Source organism: Capra hircus, chromosome 20, assembly GCF_001704415.2.
Source record: "Capra hircus breed San Clemente chromosome 20, ASM170441v1, whole genome shotgun sequence".
NCBI classification, from domain to species: domain Eukaryota; kingdom Metazoa; phylum Chordata; class Mammalia; order Artiodactyla; family Bovidae; genus Capra; species Capra hircus.
Genome location: NC_030827.1, coordinates 31,197,248 through 31,220,128, shown reverse-complemented (window position 1 = coordinate 31,220,128; position 22,881 = coordinate 31,197,248). Strand labels below are relative to the sequence as shown.

The 22,881-nt window shown below is 40.7% G+C and overlaps 1 protein-coding gene across 4 annotated transcripts in view; it reads left to right on the top strand.

Annotated features, from left to right (window-relative positions):
• Window positions 348-22,881, top strand: part of NNT (nicotinamide nucleotide transhydrogenase) — a 93,943-nt gene continuing 71,409 nt past the window's right edge. Inside the window, exons 1-5 of one of the 4 annotated variants that reach the window (XM_005694731.3) lie at window positions 348-427; window positions 5,564-5,768; window positions 12,216-12,445; window positions 15,277-15,494; window positions 19,447-19,534. In XM_005694731.3, the coding sequence (XP_005694788.1) occupies window positions 5,618-5,768; window positions 12,216-12,445; window positions 15,277-15,494; window positions 19,447-19,534 (687 nt within the window). In that variant the 5' untranslated portion in view covers window positions 348-427; window positions 5,564-5,617. Of the gene's footprint in view, window positions 428-582; window positions 678-840; window positions 966-5,563; window positions 5,769-12,215; window positions 12,446-15,276; window positions 15,495-19,446; window positions 19,535-22,881 lie in introns of those variants that run through there. The other 3 variants (XM_005694732.3, XM_013972774.2, XM_005694733.3) reach the window with 3 other exon arrangements.

Here is a 22,881-nt window from a genome sequence, read left to right as displayed (position 1 = left end):
ACACTTCATGATGATTCAGCTTTGGATAAGTGGACCAATGTGTATCTTATTTCCCCCACTTTCAATCAGAAGACACCTGCAGACTAAGTAACAGGAGTCATCGCCTTGCAAAGCCGTTTGGCAGTTTTGCCGAAACCAGCCTAGGCCTGGTCAGGACACTTACCGTCCACGAAGGGCGCTCCGCAGCCCTGGCTATTAATACTCAAAGAAGCACATGGCTTTCCGTGGGCGGGCCGTTGGAAGACCAGTCCGCAGAAGTGTGTTAATTTTCGGGCCTTGACATCGTTTCGGAAGCATTTAACTCCACCTCTCCATCCGGAATTAAAAACATTCCCGCCCGTCACCACCTCCTGGCCTCCTCTCACTTTCTTTTTGGTCTTCTGTTTCAGACGTTCTGATTTTTCCTAGAGAGCGAGAGGAAAGTCAGGTACCAAAAGTGGAGTTCCATTACTCTATTTGCTCTGGTGGGACAATGCAGGTAGTCTCACTTTGTTCTTGGCTCTCCAGGAGAGGACAAATGTGGCCGTTGGCAACTTCAGCGCCCGCACTGGGCTCCAGGTTTGATTGACAAAGACGGGAGGAGGGATCGCACGGAGGCGGGGCCGAGGAGCAGCAGGTCGAGCCCGAGACAAAGAGGGTTTTGGCAGCCCCGGGAGAAGAGGCAAGGGTTCCTTGGGGTAACTGGTCTTTGCGCTCTAAGGGGCATTTCGTGGGGTCGCTTTCTCATTTGAAGAGAGGACGGGCGGGCGGGCTGGGGGAGGGGGCCGGGCGGGAAGAAGGGCCTGGCGGGGAGGCGAAGAGGGGGGGACTGGGAACCGGCGTGGGGGCTGCGCCGCGGTCACGTGGTCTCCGCAGCAACGGGGTTGGGGCTGTTCTTCCGGGTTGCTGGAGCCGCGGGGCTGGAGCCTGGGTCTGCCAGCGCGACGTCCGCTCGCGGCCCGCGGACGCCTGGTCTCCCCGCCAAGGTGAGCGTCCATGCAGCCCGGGCACGCGCCTGGGGCGCAGCTGGGGAAGGGGCGTGGGGCTTGTACGGAAGGTCGAGATCCCCGAGCTGGGACGACCTGTCAAGGAGCCGCTGGGGGCGGGGTCGACAGTGACCGGGGCGCCGGGTGCACCCTGGAGCCTGAGGCCGTGCCTCGAGGGCCCTCTTTCTGGTCTCAAGCTGGGGCGACGTGGAAGCGAGTCGGGGGTGGTGGATTCGAGAAACCGGGTTTCCGCCGCAGAAGGCAGGGAACGAGGTGTCAGCTGTGCAGATGCAGATTTTGGAGCTTTGGGGGAATGGGGCTGGAGTTCTACAGGGTCCTTTCAGCTTAAAGGATGGGAGGACATAGGGGACTTTCGATAAGTGGTGCATCCAGAAAGGTGGCACCTGGACGCGCCGAAACTGTGCTTGAACCCGGAGAGATTTGGGGTGGGTGACCGGCTGGAAACACAGGTGGTGCTGTTGAAAGTTTTAAGTGTATGGGGGGTGGGGCAGGCTGGTGTTGGTCTGGGCGAGCCTGTATTGGGCTGAGAGTGGGGTCTGGGCTGGCGTTGGGGGGAAGATCGTGTAGTGGGGCTGAGCTGATTCGAACTCCGGAGGCGGAATGACTATTATGCCGCCAGTCTCCACCAATTGGCTTCCGAGGAAGGTTATAAATAGCGGTCCCTGGCAGATGCTAGCCGGGTGGCAGTTTAGCTGCCGAGGGAGGAGCTTGAACCTGTGGGTTTGAGAGAGGTCACACTGCCTGCTAGTCTAAGCTTTGGTAGGGTATTGTGTCCTTGGTTGGCATGTCTCACTTTTAAAAGCGTGACTTGTTTATTACAGTTGCAGGTGCCCTTTATTCGCCCTCTGGTGCAAGGAAGTCCTTAAGCAATCTGTAAGGAGTCTTGTAGGATAGGATGTATTCGGAACAGTGAGGGTTGTGTGCTTTTATTTAAAATGTTTCCCTCTTCTGCAAACTGTGGCCGTTTAAAAATTAAAAAAAAAATTGAATTGGCAGTTTAGGATTGCTTTCTTATCAGCAAGTGTGCTCAGGCTGCTTACCTCTGCTGATGGAATCACTTTTCCACGAAGCTACATAGCCTTTAATTTTTAAAGGAAATTTCCTGAAACTCCCTGGAGAATATATTCATAGAACTCCAGGCTTCAGGTTATCTAACTCTAGTTACACATTCACTGAATCAAACAATACTTGTTGATTTCCTCTATTTTGTGCAAGGCACTGGGCCAGAGGTAATACTAAAGTGAATACTGATAGCAGTAAAGATACTGTGTCCTTTTAATCCTCACAGTGACCCTACAAGGTACTGTTATTATTTCCCCCATTTTAAAGGTGATGAAATCCGATACAGAGAAGTTCAGTGACTTGCCAAGGTGACCCAGCTAATGCGTTGCAGGTGGGGCTTCCAATTAAGAGTTCACACTCTTAGCCTCTGTGTTATCCTCTCTCAGGTTCTTGCCTCCAAAGATTTTAATCTATTCGGGGAGATACCAAAATGCCTTACATTAACTGGTGGTGTGAATGCCCCAATTTTCAGTTGTAAAGTTGCTGTCCATTTCTTATTAGCCATAGAAGCACATGGATAATAAAATAGCAGAGAGCTTTCAAGTGAAGTTAGGGGAAGATGTGACAATTAAGATAACCGCTCTCGGTGTCTGCAATTCCTCCCCATCTGAGGATTTAGCTAACTGCACACTGTGTATATTGTACTATTGATATTTAGTATTGAAAAGTAGCCGCCTAGGAGCAGACCCATGAAGTTCAAACCCTGTTGGTCAAGGGTCACCTCTACTGTCTTTGCTGTAAACAAGTACTCGGCTGTGATAACATGGTTCAGATATCTCTGAATATCTTTCAGGTTCATTTTTATTTGATTTAGGCTTAGTGACAGTTTCTTGACACTAAACTACTTCCTTATCAACTGTCTTACATGCTCATAACTTGAATCAAGTAGAATTTGGAGGAGCACTTGGTCTCTGAAGGCCTTGGCTATGTTGATGTCTGATGCCAGGGCTCTGTTCAACATCAAATTATGCTTTTTTAAGTAGACAGGGCAAATTGTGCAGACTCCAGGCCATGAAAGAGGACTTCAGGTTTAGAGCATTGCAAAATCTCCATCTAATGATAAAACTTCTAGAGCCTGATTGTGCCCTTTAAGGGAGCTTTCCTGTACTCCTTTTATAGAAGAGCAGACTGAGGTGCCGAGAAATTCAAGCCAAACAGTGAGTGAGTAGCAGGTTTAGACAATACCCAGGCTGCATTATAACTAGCTTTGTTATTTTGCTGATGAGGTCTGGGTAAGCCTGACCAGTGAGAATGGTGGTTGTTGGGGATATGGGACGATCCAGGAAGAGAAACTAGGGTAAATGAGGAGATTGCGCTAGGACTAGGCTTGGTAGTGGTAGGAAAAAATTTCCCTTTCGACCTGAATTATCTTTTGTATATCTTTGGATCTCCCTCAGTTCTTGGCGTAGATTCAGTGAATGTTTTCAGTGGGTGGCTGAATTTTGAACTTGTTTGTTCTCCATTCTCAGCCATGAATAACTCTAGAAGTGACCTCTGAATGAACGAGGAGGGTGTTTATTGATTCAGGGATGATTTAGAAAGACTGAGATGAAATGACATATATGGAAATACTCTGAAATTATAAAGTCTTCTGTCAGCATGTAAAGAATTATTCACATTTTTGGTTGCATGCCTGGACACATCTTATATGCTCCCTTTTCCTTAGCTTTGTTCATAGTATTCTCTCCTTCTCAAGTGCCTTTTCCTTCCTTTTCTTAGCCCTGTAGGAGGATATGATCTTCTTTGATGCCTCAAAGAACTTTGGACTTGTGTTACTCTGCTTTCTCTGTTATTGCTTGTTGACTTTTCTTATCTCCAAGTTTGTAACTGATTCCAGTTTAATTCTACAGATGCTCCTAACGGCTGTGCCTCTGAGACTTAGCCCTCCATGTGTTTATTGAATTAAAGAGCATCAGGAATAAGCACTACCTGGATTGAGCATTTCTGTTCCCTGTGTTGCTTTCTGGTATTTGCATGAACTGGCTTCAAGGGCTTGTGGCAGTAGTTATGACATGAAAAATGAGTTAGACCCTACTTCCTCTGGAGGCTGGAAGTATGTTTTTGGAGGCTGCTGAGTTTGGGTGCTGGGTCCCAGAAGGGCCTGCACCATGGGGCAGAGCCTAAAGGCATAGTAAGTAGAGTTAGCTGTGGTTGACTGAGAACAGTTCCAGGTCCTCTGCTTCTTCACATTTTTGAAGGAAAGAGAGCATTGGGAATCAGGGGGATAGTGGGAGAGCCTTCTGTGTACTCTCTGGGATCTGCCAGGGAGGTTGGAGAAAATAGCCACTGAAATCTCCAAAACAGCAAAGGTCACAATGCCACTTCACCTAGTTCATTTAGAGCTGGCAGAAACGGGCCTTGAGTGGTGAGAACCCCTCACAGAATTCCTAGTTACGCCTACATATGCAAGCACAAACCTATGTGGTAAAGTTAACTATGGAAGTTTTTTTTTCTTTTTTTAAAAATTTGGAGTTGTATTTTGTGCATGTTAAATTTTCTTGAGATGTACACCTGGCAAACATGGATCTCACTCAGTCAAGCTGGGTTTGGGGTGGGGGTGTGTATATCTCTCAGGATGTATAGCCTGCTGCGCTGAAAAGGATGGTGGTGGTTTCTGTATTGTATAGTGGCCAAACAAGTACTACTGTACTATTTAGACAGTCTCAAGCAACCAGTATGAAATCACCACTGAATGAAGAATTGGGAAGAAGTGTACAAATTTGGCTCTTTAAGCTGGCTCTATCACATTGTTAGATAAAATGTACTTGAAAGTTGACTAAAGAGACTTTTAAGTACTGATATTTCTTAATTTATCCTTTCTTATACTGTGGTTCAGAGAAGGCAATGGCAACCCACTCTATTACTCTTGCCTGGGAAATCCCATGGACAGAGCCTGGTAAGCTGCAGTCCATGAGGTCTCTAAGAGTCGGACACAACTGAGCGACTTCACTTTCACTTTTCACTTTCATGTACTGGAGAAGGAAATGGCAACCCACTCCAGGGTTCTTGCCTGGAGAATCCCAGGGACAGGGGAGCCTGGTGATCTGCTGTCTACGGGGTCGTGCAGAGTCGGACACGACTGAAGTGACTTAGCAGCAGCAGCAAGGAAAGTTAAGGGGAATTTTGATTTTGTGCAGTTTTTGCTGGACAAACTGAGATGATAACTTTCAAAAATGATGTGACTGGACTTTATAGCAACTTTTCTTAACTTTTCAGCTACATTAAAGATCACTTAAACTTAAGTGACCTTGCTTGGAATTGAGTAATGAGTTTATAACTACAGTTTTAAGTGGGAAAACAGATTCCAAATTTTAAATACCTTAATTGGAAACAACCTTTTGAAGCATCTTCTGTAAGTAAAGGACTTGGCAAATAAATTCTTTGTAGATGCCCACGTTTAACTGTTATTTTCCAACCTCTCTCAATTTGCTTTTTTTTTTTTTAAAAGGTTTTTGATATCCAAAAGGCAAAGTATGTTATTTTCAGCACATACATTTTTGCTTTCTTTCCTTTAGTGATTTACCTTGAAGGAAATTGGGGATCCAGAAAATCGGGAACTTCCTGTGAACATGGCGAACTTACTGAAAACAGTGGTGACTGGCTGTTCATGCCCTTTCCTCAGCAATTTGGGGTCCTGTAAGGTTCTACCAGGGAAGAAGAATTTTTTACGAACATTTCATACTCATCGGATTCTGTGGTGTAAAGCCCCTGTAAAACCAGGTAAAGTCTCACTTTGAGTTGTAGAAACAATAGATCTGATGATGATAGATAAACCACACAGTTTTACAGCCTAGTGCTTGTGAGTGGTCATTTTGAGTAAAAAACTGAATGAGTGCTTTCTTATATTTTCCATGTACGGAAGTTCTTGGCTGTCAGTGCTAACAGAGAAGAAAATACAATATAAAAAGAAAAATGTTAAATAAATTGAGCTTATACCCAGGAAACCATTGCTCATAGTAACCATTTCTCCTAGTAGCTCTTCCTCTTTCCTAGTTGGTATTGGGGAATCATACCATACATGGCTTAACGATGCCTAAGAATTAGGAACTAAGCAGATTGATTGATCTGCGTTAATGTTTCTTGATTTAGTAAGTGGCAGCTTCATCTCAGTTGCTCAGGGCAGAAACCTTAGAGTCATTTCCGATGCTTATGATCGGTATAGATCAGCTCTGCATTGTATCTTGAATCTGTTCTTTTCTCACCATCACAACTTTTATCATCCTGGTCCAAGCCACCATCACCTGTCAGCTGGACTGTTGCATTAGTCTTCTAAGTGGTCTCTGCGCTCTTTACCTCTGTCCCTGCCAACAGTCTGTTCTGTACAAGACAATGAGAATAATCTTTTAAAAATGAAAGATCATGTTACTCTTCTGTTCGGAATTTGCCACCAGCTTGCTCGCTCACACAGAGTAATAGCTGAAGTCTTCCAGTGGCCTACAGGCTTTCTCTGCTAGGACTCCCACATGCTTCTGTTCTGTGGTACAAGCCAGAAGGAGGAGAGGCTAAAAGGGGAACCTTCTAAGCTGTGTCAGATCCCTTTAAGCATCTTGCCCAAAGACCCTTCTAGCGCTCTATCTATACCTCATTGGCCAGAACTCAGGTGGCAATATGTTGCTCTGAGGGAGACTTGAACATTTAGCTTTTTATTCTAGATGGCAACATACTTAAATAAAAATAGTATTCTGTTATTTTTAGGGGAGGAACAGCATGGATATTTGGGAAGAATCAGAAGTCTTTGCCATATAGAATATTCTCTTTTTGTTTGTAGGACTGTTATGTGCATTCAGCATGCCTAAATTGCCAAGTGTTTTCAGTTCTTATGTCTGCCTTTAGTAGATTTCATAGCCTCTTTTATTCTCACATGACTAGTCACTATTGGCAGGGTACCTGCCTCTGAGAGCCCTCAGCCTTATCTGCAGATTAAGTGTTCTGGAAGGCCAGATTATCCAGTGTGATAAGAATGTGTATAAAGCAAAAGTCAGTAACTACACTCAGTACATGGGAATTGTCCTTGTAAGTGAAAGCCTGCACTTCAAGATCTCTATTATCAATTATGAGTAAGGCTTTTTTTTTGTTTGCTTAATTTCTGTTCTTGACTATTTCCTAGAAAATAATTTTTTTAATCTCTAAAAGATGAGGATTCTGTTTATTCCTTAATATAGCCACAATTTCATTAACACATTGAAAAGTTTGAAAAGTAACTTCAGTCAGTTTTAATATTTTCTCATTTTTTTTTAACAGATGCCTTGTTCAAATTATGATCCAAATAGAGTCCATGTGTTGTATTTACTTGCTTGTCTCTTAGGTCTCTTTCAGTCTGCATGTTCCTCTTCTCTCTTTTCTTTTTATTTGTTGAAGAATTTAGTTGTCCTGTAGAATTTCCCACATAATTCCCTTGGTGTTATTTAACTAGGTTTCTTGTATTTTCTGTAATATTTAGCTGGATCTCAAGGCTTGATCAGACTCAGGTTTGCCTTTTCCAGCTAGTGTGCTTCATAGGTGATGTTGTGCACTGTCTGTTGTATTCCATCAGGAAGATTGATCAGTGAGTTTAGATGTTGTCAGTGTGACCTATTATGAAGTTCCCATTGATTTTTCACTCAGAGGCGCTAGCAGCCGTTTAATTGATTGTTAACTAAATGTGTGATTTTATCAGTAGCTTTAATATCCTATCATTTTATCTTCATTTATTAGGTAGAATTTTTCTATTAAAAAATTTTTCCTTCTGTGACAGTCATCCTTTGGTATCCATGGGGGATTGGTTCCAGACCTCCCGTGAATACCAGAATCTTTGGATGCTCAAGTTCCTCATATAAAATGGTGTAGTATTTGCATAGAACCTACACAGATCCTCCTGTATACTTTAAATCACCTTTAGGTTACTTATCTTTAGGTTGACTTCCTTGGTGGCTCAGATGGTAAAGTGTCTGCCTACAATGCGGGAGACCCAGATTCCATCCCTGGGCTGGGAAGATCCTCTGGAGAAGGAAATGGCAACCCACTCCAGTATTCTTGCCTGGAAAATCCCATGGATGGAGGAGTGAGGTAGGCTATAGTCCATGGGGTCGCAAAGAGTTGGACACGACTGAGCGACTTCACTTTCTTTCTTAGGTTACTCATGATGCCTGTGTGTGTTAAGTCACTTCAGTCATGTCTGACTCTGTGTGTCCCTATGGACTGTAGCCCGCCAGGCTCCTCTGTGGATACAGAGTGTGTGCATGCTAAGTCACTTCAGTTGTGTCTGACCCTTCTGCATTGGTAGGTGGGTTCTTTACCACTAGCACCACCTGGGAAGTCCGTGGATAAAGAGGGCCAACTGTATTTCGTTACTCTGAGGTTGTATGGAAAAGGTGGGTAGATGTTTGATCATTGTTCAGTATTTACTAGTTTTGCTCATCAGTTGGTTCTCTTATGTATTCATTTTCTGCTGTATTAGGTGATTGCAAAGTGGCTTCATATGACACATTGATTTTATTATCTTTTACTTATGGAGGCCAAAGCCTGAGATGGTTCTCACTGGTGTCAGCAGGACACATTCCTTCCAGAGGCTCTAGGGGAGAATCTGTCTCCTTGCCTTTTCCAGTTTCTGGAGACTGTCTGTGTTCCTTGGCTCATGGCCTATTTCTCTGTCTTCAAAGCCAGCAGGATAGCATCTCCAAATTTTTCTTTGACTCTGATTCTTCTGCTCCCTTCTTTCACATTTAAGGATCCATGTGATATATTGAGCCCACCTACATAATTTAGAATATTCTCCCTATTTCAAGGTCAGCTGATTAACAACCTTAATTCCATCTGTTACCATAATTCTCCTTTGCCATGTACTGGAACGTATTCACTGATTCTGAGGATTAAGACATGGATATATTTGGGAGACTCTTATTCATCTTACCACACATTACTTTCTCCAAAGTTGAGAAGCTTTTAGCAAATATTTATTTTTTGAATATTTTTGAATTTTGAAATATTTATTATCATGAATTCTTGGATTTTAACATCTTTATATGTATTTTATGACATTTGCAATTAATTATTTTTCTTTTTGATGCTCAAATTGTCTCATATGTGGCCGGTGGAAGCCCTTCCAGGTTGGTTCCTAAATCCTTTTGATGTGACTTCATCTGTCTTTGGTAACTTCCTTGGCATATGATATGTAGGACCTAGAGAATTTGAGGTTGTCCAATAAGTCTAGATAAGTTTATATAAGTTTGTATAATTAAATTTTCACCTTAATCCACAATGTTTGCTATCTTTCAGTTATTTTCCTCTCTTTTAAGTAGAGAAGAAGATTCAGCATGTGTTTGCCTTTGGCTTACTATCAATTACTACTGCTTAAATAGTATGACATGTAAGACTGCATGTCCAAATGCAGCTATTTTTAGGTTGATTTAGTCTCTGTAAAGTTTCACTTAATAAGTTACTCTGTAGAGATATTTTGATTTACCTTTTTATTATATAAGAGGAGAGTGAAAAAGTTGGCTTAAAGCTCAACATTCAGAAAACTAAGATCATGGCATCTGGTCCCATCACTTCATGGGAAACGAATGGGGAAACAGTGTTGGACTTTATTTTTTGGGGCTCCAAAATCACTGCAGATGGTGATTGTAGCCATGAAATTAAAAAAATGCTTACTCCTTGGAAGGAAAGTTATGACCAATCTAGATAGTATATTGAAAAGCAGAGGCATTACTTTGCCAACAAAGGTCCGTCTAGTCAAGGCTATGGTTTTTCCAGTGGTCATGTATCGATGTTGAGAGTTGGACTGTGAAGAAAGCTGAGCACTGAAGAATTGATGCTTTTGAACTGCGGTGTTGGAGAAGACTCTTGAGATTCCCTTGGACTGCAAGAAGATCCAACCGGTCCATCCTAAAGGAGATCAGTCCTGGGTGTTCTTTGGAAGGAATGATGCTAAAGCTGAGACTCCAATACTTTGGCCACCTCATGTGAAGAGTTGACTCATTGGAAAAGATTCTGATGCTGGGAGGGATTAGGGGCAGGAAGAGAAGGGGATGACAGAGGATGAGATGGCTGGATGGCATCACCGACTCAATGGACTTGAGTCTGAGTGAACTCCGGGAGTTGGTGATGGACAGGGAGGCCTGGCGTGCTGCAATTCATGGGGTCACAAAGAGTCGGGAGTGACTGAGTAACTGAACTGTACTGAAAGTTTAGATTGGTAGAGTAAGTTTTCTAAACTTTAATAAGACATATAGAAGCAGATGCTCTTCATTAAAAATAATGTTTATGCCCATATATTGTGTAAAACAACAGAAAAAAAAAAACTAGTGTATTTTAGCTAAGGCTGGTCTGAACTGTATATAAATAATCTGTTGCTGTTCAGTTGCTAAGTTGTATCCGACTCTTTGCAACTACTTGGACTGCAGCATGCCAGTTTTCTCTGACTGTGAGATTTTCCAGGCAAGAATACTTGAGTGAGTTGCCATTTTCTTCTTCAGGGATAAATAGTTTAACTGTGTTATACGGGTTCTTCTGTGTTGCAGGGAACAGAATCACAGCAGGTTATATTTTGTGATGAGGTTTTATTTTTACTGTATGGATTTTGGGGAAGTATGGAGCACAGGGAACTGTTCTTCTTCTTGGAGAAGTGGGGTGTTATTCTGGATTTCATTGCTGTCACTCTTCTTTTCCATCTGCATGCCCACTACCAACGTTTCTGCTGCTGTGGCTGCTGACCACCTCCCTTCGATTACCTTGTGGCTCTGTTTACAAATAGTTGCTGCATCATTCTACTCTTCTGGTCCTTTTTGGTGGGTCTCACATCCCAGTTCTCTCTGAGAGACCCTCATTGGGTTGAATAGTCGTTGGCCGACATGGAGTATCCACAGGGCAGAGTTCCTCTATAAGTTGTCTCATGCACTACTGGTTTTCCTTCTGTCTGGCCTGTAGACTGTTATCTTTAACCCAGCTGCTGACCCCCGGTCTAATCAATTGTGACCAAGAATAGATGATGCACAAAATGGAATCAAGATTGTGGGGAGAAATATTAATAACCTCAGATAGGCAGATGACACCACCCTTATGGCAGAAAGTGAAGAGGAATTAAAGAGCCTCTTAATGAAAATGAGAGAGGAAAGTGAAAAGCTGGCTTAAAACTCAACATTCAGAAAATGAAGATCGTGGCATCCAGTCCCATCACTTCATGGCAAATAGATGGGGAAACAATGGAAGCAGTGACAGACTTTATTTTCTTGGGCTCCAAAATCATTGTGGATGGTGACTGCAACCATGAAATTAAAAGACACTTGCTCTTTGGAAGAAAAGCAATGACAAACCTAGATAGTGTATTAAAAAGCAAAGGCATTACTTTGCTTACAAAGATCCATATAGTCAAAGCTGTGGTTTTTCCGGTAGTCATATACGGATGTGAGAGCTGGACAATAAAAAAGGCTGAGCGCCGAAGGATTGTTGCCTTCAAACTGTGGTGCTGGAGAAGACTCTTGAAAGACTCTTGGATAGTAGGGAGATCAAACCAGTCAATCCTGGAGGAAATCAACCCTGAATATTCATTGGAAGGACTGATACTGAAGCTGAAACTCCAGTACTTTGGCCACCTGATGCAAAGAACCGACTCATTGGAAAAGACCCTGATTCTGAGAAAGATTGAAGGCAGGAGGAGAAGGGGACGACAGAAGATGAGATGGTTGGATGGCATCACTGACTCAATGGATATGAGTTTGAGCAAACTCTGGGAGATGTTGAAGGATAGGGATGCATGGTGTGCTGCAGTCCATGGGGTCACAAAGAGTCAAGACACGACTGAGCGACTGAGCAACAATTGCTTCTGTCTTCCTTAAAGATAAGGATCAGGGGACCATAAACCACAGTGGGTTAGTTTGATGAGTGGAGTTAGTGTGTTGAGTGGCCTTTCAACCCATTTTTTCCCTAAGAATAAGCTAAGCTAGTCATATGCCTTGAAGAAAGCCATTTGGTTAAATATTTAGGATTTTCAGGAGAGTAGGTATAAGAATTCCCCATCATCTATCAAAAAAAGTGAAATTATGATTACGAATCAGGAACATCACTTTGAATAGCAGCCTGTACATGTAGTGTATTTTGAACAAATTTCCCATTTCCATTTTCTGAACTGCATTATTAAAACATTGAATTTTGGTGTTGTTTCTTACCAATTTTTTTTTGTCTTTGTTGTAGGAATTCCATATAAGCAACTAACTGTTGGGGTCCCCAAAGAGATTTTCCAAAATGAGAAGCGAGTGGCGTTGTCTCCTGCAGGCGTTCAGGCCTTGGTCAAGCAGGGGTTTAATGTTGTTGTGGAATCTGGCGCAGGTGAAGCTTCCAAGTTCTCAGATGATCACTACAGAGCAGCAGGTGCCCAGATCCAAGGGGCGAAGGAAGTGCTGGCTTCTGATTTGGTGGTCAAAGTAATTATTCCTTTCCCCCTTCCATTTATGGCTTGCTGACTTTTCTAAATCTTCTTGTAGAAAGATTACTTCTTGTACAAAGATTAAAGTACCTTCTCTTTTGTTATAGTTTTCATACTTTCAAAAGATGCTTTTTTCCTCAAGGAAACGATTGCATGTTGTGACTATTCTTCATGTTTCAGTAGAACTTTTATGAAAGTGAAAGTGTTGGTCATTCAGTCATGTCCGACTCTTTGTGACCCATGGACTGTAGCCTATCAGGCCCCTCTGTCCCTGGAATTCTGTAGGCAAGAATACTAGAGTGGGTTGTCATGCCCTTCTCCAGAGGATCTTCCCAACCCAGGGATCAAACCTGGGTCTCCCACATTGCAGGTAGATTCTTTACTGTCTGAGCCACCAGGGAACTCAGAACTTTTATAAGGCAGTGTGAACTATATTACTGTATTTAAGCATGAGAAAAGAAATTATCTTCTTTCTTACATTTGCTGTGTGGAATTCCCTTCTTATTGGCTAGGGAACATTTGTACCATATGGTTCCTATATGTCCATAGTACCACTGGGTGAGTATTTAACTCCTCCTAGAATGGTAAAGAGGCAAAGAACTCCTTGGACTGAATGCACAGTGATATTCTGATATTTTGAAGGATCTTAGGTCAGTGATTTAACTGATGTAAGTATTATTTCTAGAGGGCAGGACTATTCTGGGAAAAGTAATGTTGGGCTTAGAATAGACTTACCTACTTTAATAAAAGGTCTTAAGGTCATATGTAATAGAGAGCTGTAAGCTAAAGAACTTTACAAATAAAATCTGAAGTAAAAAATTGTGTAGAGAAAGGGAAACTGTATCAAGAGTATAACATAGGTGAGCTGAATAGTAACTTAAATCTTAAGTCTTCTGTAACCAAGGCAGGTGGGGCTTCCCCGGTGGCTCAGTGATGCAGGTTCAGTCCCTACATCAGGAAGATCCCTTGGAGGAGGGCATGGCAACCCATTCCAATATTCTTGCCTGGAGAATCCTGTGGACAGAGGAGCCTGCTGGGCTATAGTCTATATGGTTGCAAAGAGTCAGACACGACTGAAATGTCTTAACACGCAACCAAGGCAAGTAGTGAGCTATGGATTAAATAAGCATGTTTATCAGGTTAAAATAGTCTCACTTTTCTAGGATGACCAGCTTTTTTCCTACGTTAATTTCTAAAGGGGAGTCAATACATAGGCTTTTTTACATATAGTCAACTGAATAACTTGATAGGATCTTACCTAGTATTTTTTGCAGGAGACACAAAACTTTTTTATAGAAAATTAACAAATTTATGATACGGAAATAAATAGTAATTTAAGTGTTTAAACATTTAGGTATACTGATACTTGAGATACAGTATAATAAAGGCCTAGGGGAAAATTATAAAGTAAGTATAATCCATTTTAATGTATGTTTTAGGGATCGAAAACCTTTTGAGATACCCCACGGAAAGGGGTTACTAGGGTGCACATAAGCTTTAGAAATGCTACGTGTTTCTTGTAGATTCACAAGGTGTATGAGCCATGTTAAAGATACTGAGGAATCCTATAATATGAAAACTTAAATAATTTTATATTTGTAGTGATAAACTACTTGACCTTAGGTCTCTCTTTTGAGTCAAGCCTGTTAATATTCTGAGGAATTCGTGACCCCGAAAAGCATCTTCAGGGAGACATTCTGTTGGCTTCACTCACTCAGATGTCAACAGTTTCAGCTAAGCATTTGATAGGGGCCAGGAGAATTCAGTTGTCCTCTAATGTTTATTAAATCTATATTATAGATTCTCACTGAGGAAAAAAATAGACCTTGTTAGAGAGTCTTAATTAAAGTCCAGAGCCTAAAATCACACGCATCACCGCAGCAACAACTGAAATGGGAGTGACAGATAAAGGTGTTTCATAGGTAAATTGAGATGAAATGCTGTTAAATGACAGTATTGACCGAGTGTTTGTGTTTCTGTTTCCTTTTAAAACAGAAGTCCCAGAGCTGTTATTGTTCTGTGCTTTCTAGCCTAAGAGCTCTGCTGCTGCAGATTGGGAGCTAATGAAATGATACAGTTTAATTGAAGGTTGACTTTGAACAAGGATGTAAAACACATTTTAAAACACCTTTTTAAATGGAAGTTTTAAAAATTTAGCTTTAAGAAGTAGACAGTTGAAACTTTCAGGCATGGACAGTGTGTGTTCATTGACTTGATTCAACATAACAGAGTACATTGTAGCTTTTTGCTTAAACCCAACTCAGCAAGGCTACTGGTTTGAGTTGTGTTCATCTGTAGATTTTTCTGGTACTTTAAGGTGACATAAATCTATACACATGACATGGAGATTTTAATTTATGATGTTCTTAAATTCTAACCACTCCACATGTTTATGCTTACAAATTAACAAGAATTAAATCTTTGAACATTCAACAAAAGCTTACTGTCTGTTTATTCTAATGTTTCTTAATTTTACCAGAGTAGTAGATTTTGGGACAACAGATTTGTTGTAGAACCTGTTTCCCCCCCAAAACAGGTTGTTGTTTTTTTAAATTCCTCTACCTGTCATTGTCAAACCTGTCCTGACACTATTTCTAGGTATGTGTGCTTGTTACTCAAGACTAGATCATAAGTTCAGTCAGATAATCAGTGGCATAAATTTCTATGTGCTTTATTTTGTTTAGGAATTGAGTAAGAAATTTTTTTGTGAGAGATTATTTCTGGAGTGTAATTTCAATAATGGCATATTATTTTAGTTGTCATGTTTACTTAAAAATAACATAAAGTTATTTACATTTTTAATCAGTGACTTGACTTTTTTTTTCCCAGGTGCGAGCCCCTATGCTTAACCCAACATTAGGTATTCATGAAGCTGATCTTTTAAAGACATCGGGTACACTGATCAGTTTTATTTACCCAGCCCAAAATCCAGACTTGCTAAATAAATTGTCCAAAAGGAATACGACAGTTCTGGCAATGGACCAGGTTCCAAGAGTCACAATTGCTCAGGGATACGATGCGCTAAGCTCCATGGCCAACATTGCTGGGTAGGTTGATTGTTTTCCAGTTGAACAAAAGCACAGTGGTGCTACAGAAACATGCTCACTATAGCTCTTCTCTCTTAGAATGATTTTGCTTGTAGTGGCTAGGAGATTGCAGCCTTCCAAGAGTGTACGTCAGTTATTTTTAAGATTTGTATTGTTTCACAGTCATCATCAGTAGGAAATGGCTATTCACTTTGCATGCTATTGTATATTACTTTTTAATCTTCATGGGCAGAAGGGAGTAGTATTTCTTTCTACCAAAGGAAATGACTTTTTTTTGAAATGTGTGGTTATTTTTCTTAACATCTGTTTTCATGAAAAACTGCATGGTAAGTAAACCATAGTCTTAGCTATTTATAATTACCCAAGAGCTTTAATGTAGTAAACTCATATTTTACTAAAGTCAATAGCAGGGGTAGTGATAACAATTTAGAACAAATGGTTTAAAATTCACATAAGTCTAGTACTGTTTTTAAAACTATTATTTATATAGAATGAGAAAGGGTGCAATGTAAAAAGTCTTATTTTAGTTTACTAATTATGAGGCTTCTGAATCTATGCTTAAAAAGTACTTCTGATTTCTGAATACATAATGTTCCAGTTTTTTTCCTTTGTAACTTATTTGTACTTTAATGATGATATACTGTATGTCATATGTGTGTATGTGTTTGGGTATGTATTAGTTGAAATTACAGTTTTATTGCAGTATAATTGACATAGAACATTGTTTCCACCTTAAAATTTATACAATGATTTGATATATGTATATATTGTGAAATTATTACCAGACTAAGTTTAGTTGACATAAATTACTGTTGTTATAGGGTCAAAAATGGTAGAATATTAGCAGTTTCATATGGTCCCATCTAATATATACATATTGATAGATTGATCACTTTAATTAGATTTTGCCTAGGGAAATTTATAAATTATTTAATTAATAGGGAAAATGTCTGCACTTGAGGAAGTTTCATCTTAGGTCAAAACCCATGATAACTGAAGGCTAACTATGGCCAAGATGGCAATGAACTTCATTTGCCCGCCGGCCTGAATGCATTCCCCATCTAGTGCCTGGACTGCTGCGTTGAGAAGAATTCTAGGACCCATTCAGCTCAGAGGAGTGTGTCTCTGACTAACAGTCATGTGTGCCTATGCCTGCCACAGAGCAGGGACAGGCATAACTATGTAAGTGCAGTATATTGCTGACTCTGCCTGGAGAGTGCGAAAAATCTGGAAATCAGATGATGTTTATGAAATCAGCTTATCTAAGGAACGAATTGAATTAGATTTTAAGCAGAAAACTATTAATAGTGACAACTTGCTAATATGAGTGAGGCACCAACAAATGAAAAAAATTTTTAAATAAAACAGTGCAGAAAGAAAGATAACCTGAATAAAGACTTTTACAGCTGACCCAGGAGCCCGAAAGTTTTCTTAGGTTTCATATTTTAGATGTAGCATATCACATGTGCCACAGATTCTACTCTGGATTCCAGCTGTTCATTTTTGATGTAAAAGAGAAGCGCTAAACAAAAATGACAAATAGAACACATTTTGTTACCTTATGTAATATGACAAATGGTTTGAAGATTTTTTTGTAATGTGAATTAATGCAGAGAGACAAAGTAAACTTTTGTCACATTTATTTAGTTTCTGAAAGAGTTAGGTTATGCAGTGTGGGACTTAAAATTTTATGTAGGAAAGAAAGTGTCACTCAGTAGTGTCTGAATGGCCTGTAGTCGGCCAGGTTCCTCTGTCCATGGAATTTTCCGGGCAAGAATACTGGAGTGGGCAGATATTCCCTTCTCCAGGGTATCTTCCTGACCCAGGGATTGAACCCCAGTTTCTTGCATTGCAGTCAGATTCTTTCCCATATGAGCCTTCAGGGAAACCTTTATGTAGGAAATGAACAATGTGAAGTTTTAAGGATGGTGTTCCTTTGCACATGTGAGAAAGGTTATCCCAGTCAGTGGTTTTCAGCTGCAGAATCTGTTGAGCAAATGAAACAGGAGGGAATGTAAACAAATCCAGTAATTCAAGTGGCCTTAGTTGAATTAATGCTTTCTTGGTGGCTCAGACAGTAAAAGAATCTGCCTGCAATGCAGGAGACCTGGGGTTGATCCCTGGGTCAGGAAGATTCCCCTGGAGAAGGAAATGGCAACCCACTCCAGTATTCTTGGCTGGTGAATCCCATGGACAGAGGAGCCTGGAGGGCTATAGTCTATGGGGTCGCAAAGAGTCGGACATGACTGAGCGACTAACACTTCACTTCAGTTGAATTAAGGGACAGAAGGGTGTCCAGAAACACTGTCTCTGTTTTCCTTCCCATCCATGATGCTCTAAGAGTTGGCTGAAGTGTGAGCTTTTGGAGATCCAGGGACACAGTTTTAAAGAATCACTGTCTTATGTCCTGAGCTGATATATGCAAAAGGCGTAGTTAGAGATGAATCATCTAGTATATTTACCCGTACAATATGTGATAAATCATTATCTAACTCACACACATAGGCGTGTTGCTGTGACGACATGCTCCTTCTAGTTCACTGTGTTCATCTGAGCCTTTTTGCTCTCCTCCAAAAAAGGCCCACTTTTATCACTTTTTCCCCACTACCAACGTTTTCTTATACATTTCCTGTGTAATCTATCTCATTTTTGTTTTTTTTTTTCCAATACAGCAACTGAATCTTTTAATCAAAATTAATTTCTTCCAGTGGCCTTTGAGTCTTTATCATCTTTGCTCTCTGAAACTTTTTATCACTTGGATTCAGAACTAACAAGTAATATAATCATTAAAATATTTTTTCTTGCTATAAGTAATAGTAGGAACTATTATATGCTTTTGCATTAATCATTATATAATCTTTTTACAAAAATATGACCAGGTAAAGGTTTTTTTGTCAGCTAGTAGGTGGATACTTGCATTATGATTATGATTTTTGTATTATAATGTTAAGATAGAGTGTTTGTTACTGAGTGTGCAAAAGTACCTTTTAAGTATAAAATAATGTGAAAATGAAATTAATGTAATAGGTAATTTAGTGTAAAATACCCTATGAAAGAAAACTTGGTATAAATTGCTAGTTTTTGATGTATAGAGTGTTTCTTTAGCTAAAAACATACTTGCCAAGTACTTATTGTGATAGGTTTTATGGTAAGGGCTTTACTGAATTATCTTACTCAATCCTTACAACAACTCTTAAGAGACCCTTATTGTCCCCAGTTTAGAGATGAGGAAGCCAAAGATTAGAGAATTAAAGAAATTTGCCCGGGGTCACAAAACTAGTTAGTGATAGAACTCAGATTTGAATTGAGATCGTGCTGTCTCAAAATAGGACACTTCCAACCATTAGAGATCAGGGGAAGTGTTTTTGGTTATGAGGTTGGAATTTTGTTATGTATGAACAGATAGCCAACCTCATTTTTTAATTTTAAAGATGTTTTCCCCATATTATATAAATACTACACAATCATCAAAGAAAATTTGGATGATAAAGTAAAACAAAGTTTGAAGTACCTAGAGTCCTAGCTGCCAAAGCAAACGGTTGTTAGCATTTTCTTGTCTTCCCTTTACTTCTCGTTTTATCTGAGCTAATTTTCTGTAGTGCTCATCATGAAGTCAGAGAGCATCATGGGTAAGAGTGTGTCTCTGCAGGCAGGATGCTAGGGTCAGACGTCTGGCTCTGCCATTTAATAGCTGAGGGACCTCGGTCAAGTCTCTTTGTCTCTCCATGCCTCAATTTCCTCACCTGTAAAATGAAGATTATAGTTATATTTATCCATAGGGTTGTTGTGAAGATTAAAGGAGTAAGTATATATGCAGTACCTAGAGCTGTTTTTGACAGATAGTACTTACTATATAAATTTTAGTTGTTATTCTCTAATAATTTTGACACATAAGCTTAAGTTCTTTAATTTTATAGAATTATTTATCCACTTATTTGTCTATTTTCCTAAGTTACAAGGCGGTTGTACTAGCAGCAAATCATTTTGGACGGTTTTTTACTGGTCAGATCACAGCTGCTGGAAAAGTTCCTCCAGCTAAGGTAGGTTAAACTTTTAATGTTTCTTCATACTATGAATTAATTAAAGGCAGGGATATATACAGTTATTTAAAAATTTTTGTTCTCTATTAATGTCACAGGGATGACTTTTGTGTCACGTGTAATATATGGTGGCGCCTGAAAGTTGCTTAAGATTACTTGGGAAAAAAAGAGTTTTTGACATTTCTGGAAGTTCTAAGGTTTTTTTTTCCCCTTTCTGTTTTTTACTTTCTAACTTGAATTCTTAAAGGGATTTGGGTGACTTATTACTAGTTTTTTTAAAACTCTGTGCTACCGTTTAGCAAACTCTCAACTTCCCAGTGATTGTGACATGTTGGCTTGGGAAAGACTTGGTTTTCTCACTTTTTGCCAAATTTTGGGTCAAGAGGACAGGACTACACTACAGGTAGTGTAGTCAGGGTATTTGGCAGGGGGAGAAGCTGCGGTTTCTTTAATCTATATTTAGAGCAGAGAGGAGCAGGAGATAAGAGGTCAGGGTGGCTAAGTGAAAGAATCAATTATGCTGTGACCTTCAAGGCCACATATCCTAAATGACAGTATAAGCACTTTGGCAAAGTATAGGAAACAGGACCTTAAACATTGTCATCTATCTGCAGAGTACACTCTGTGGAGTATAGGTCTACTTGGTGCTTCCTGCTCTTAAGTACTTTGTAATATCAATCCAGAGCTCTCACACAAAAGAAATCTGAAAAAAATGAAAAGAAGACAATAGCAGCTTTGAGAACTCTAGTATATATGCTCGGAGAAGGCAGTGGCAACCCACTCCAGTACTCTTGCCTGGAAAATCCCATGGGGGAAGGAGCCTGGTAGGCTGCAGTCCATGGGGTCTCTAAGAGTCAGACACGACTGAGCGACTTCACTTTCACTTTTCACTTTCATGCATTGGAGAAGGAAATGGCAACCCATTCCAGTGTTCTTGCCTGGAGAATCCCAGGGATGGCAGAGCCTAGTGGGCTGCCCCTATGGGGTTGCACAGAGTCGGACACGACTGAAGCGACTTAGCAGCAGCAGCAGCAGTATATATGCTAGTGTGTATATAGTCTCTCTATAAATCTACCTAGTATAATATATAAATTATGTACTGGATTATATACTATATAATATATATATACACTATATAGTTATATACTAGATTTCTAGTATATATACTAGTAGATATATATATCTAATATATTGCATAGTGTACCTAGTATATAGCTTCCCAGGTGGTGCAAGTGGTAAAGAACCCACCTGCCGATGTAGGTTGACTTAAGAGATGCCAGTTCAATCCCTGGGTTGAGAAGATCCTCTGGAGGAGGGCATGGCAACCCACTCTAGTATTCTTGCCTGAAGAATCCCATGGACAGAGGACCCTGGCAGGGTGCAGTCCATAGGGTCACACAGAGTCAGACACGACTGAAGTGACTTAGCATGCACACATGTTTAGTATGTAGTATATATATCTAATAGATACATGTATATATCTACTAGGATATATACTAGAAATCTAGTATATAACTATGTAGTATATGTATTATATAGTATATAATCTAGTATATAGTATATTACTTTAAAAACAGACCAGGTGGGACTTCCCTGGAGGTCCTGTGGTTAAAGCGTCACGTTTCCACTGCAGGGTTTGATGATTGGTCAGGAACTAAGATCCCTCATGCCTTGTGGTGTGGCCACAAAAATCAGCCCCCCTTGCCGAAAAAAATCCCCCAAAACAGACCAGGTGAAGCAGGTGAAGATGATGGCAAGTGGTCCAAGTGGAGACCAGAATACTGAACAAGAAGGTACAGAGAAACAACACAGAGGTCTAATATGTAAAGTGATTACATCTGGACTTCTTTCTTAGGATCATAAGTAAAGGTCTAGTCCTCATGGTGGTCAGAAGTGGCTGCTGTTCTTAAACTGGCTGAATGCTTTGATGCACAATCCACTACTTAGTTTTGGTTAGAACCTTTCTAGAATTACATGAAAGTTGAGAGGAAAGCTGTGATTATAAAAGATTAAAAAGTGAAACAGAAGATGAGGAGTAAAGGAAGGAGAATCAGTCAGCTTTTAAAAGGTGGAAAAGTGACTTTACTGAGAATTTAAACTGCAGCATAAGAGATTTTAGTTACATGTCACAAACACTTTCCTGATATCAAAGAATTAGATAATAGATGGCCTTTTCAGGGTAGAATGAATATTTTGAGTTTCCTTTAAACATGGAGTGTTCTTACTTGTCTAGAATGAGCTAAAATCAATCGGTTGATGGCTATGACATGCCAGGCACTGTTGCAGGAGCTGGGAATATGGCATGAACAAGACAAACAAAATCCCTCCCATATGTAACTTACATTCTAGTAGGGCCCACAGAGAGGAAGTAAATAAACCATCAAACAAATATAGAAGATTTTTTTATAGAGAGAGGAAATGAACAGGATGGTATGGTGGGTGGGTAATGGGAGCAGGCTACTGTAGTTAGGGTGATGGGGAAAGTGCCTGTAGCATTTAAGTTGGGACCTCAAGGATGGGAAGAAAGAAAGAGAGGTTCAGGCTTCTGGGCCAAGAGAGCAGTGTGCTCGAGGAGACTGAAGGAGGCCTCTGGTCTTGGGGTGTGGTGAGTGAGGTGCAGTGTGATCTGAGATGATGCTGGAAAGGTAGGTCAGGGCTGGATGACGTGGGTCCTCTCTTCTTGGTCTTGTTTCAGAATTCAGATTGTCTTGCAGTTGAAGGAAAGTCTGATTTAGGACTGTTTTGGAAAAACTCCACTCTTCCTCATGTTTCTGATACTTCCTGTTACCAAATTTGTGGGGATTTTCCCCACCCTAGGCAATCCTCCGGCACCAACTGGGCACCCTCCGGTTTCACTGAATTCTCACAGTCTTCTTGGAGGTAGCGTCGCATCTCACAGGTTAAGGGCTCAGGCCCGTAGGACTGCCCTCACCTCTCAGATGCCAGTCACAAGTCTAAGTTGCTACCTACTTCTGACAGATGGGCTGTAAACCAGAGGTTCCCAACCCCTCTCCTTGGGTTTGATTAATTTCTAGAGCTGCTCACAGAACTCAGGAAAACAGTTTACTTCCTGTTAACCAGTTTATTATGAAAGGATATGATAAAGGGTGAGATGAAAATCCTGTTGGGAGAGGTGAGCAGGGCAGGTGTGGGGCCTCAGTGCCCTCTTTGGGCCCTACTCCTGGAAGCTCCCAGAACCCTGTATTTTGGGGATTTTTATGAGGCTTCATAAGTAGGTATTTACTCCATTTCCAGCCCCTGTTCCCTCTCTGGAGAACAGATTCTGCCTTTTAAATTATGGGATCGTTTGTTATTTCTTGATTCAGGATAACTTGGCCTAGTCCTCT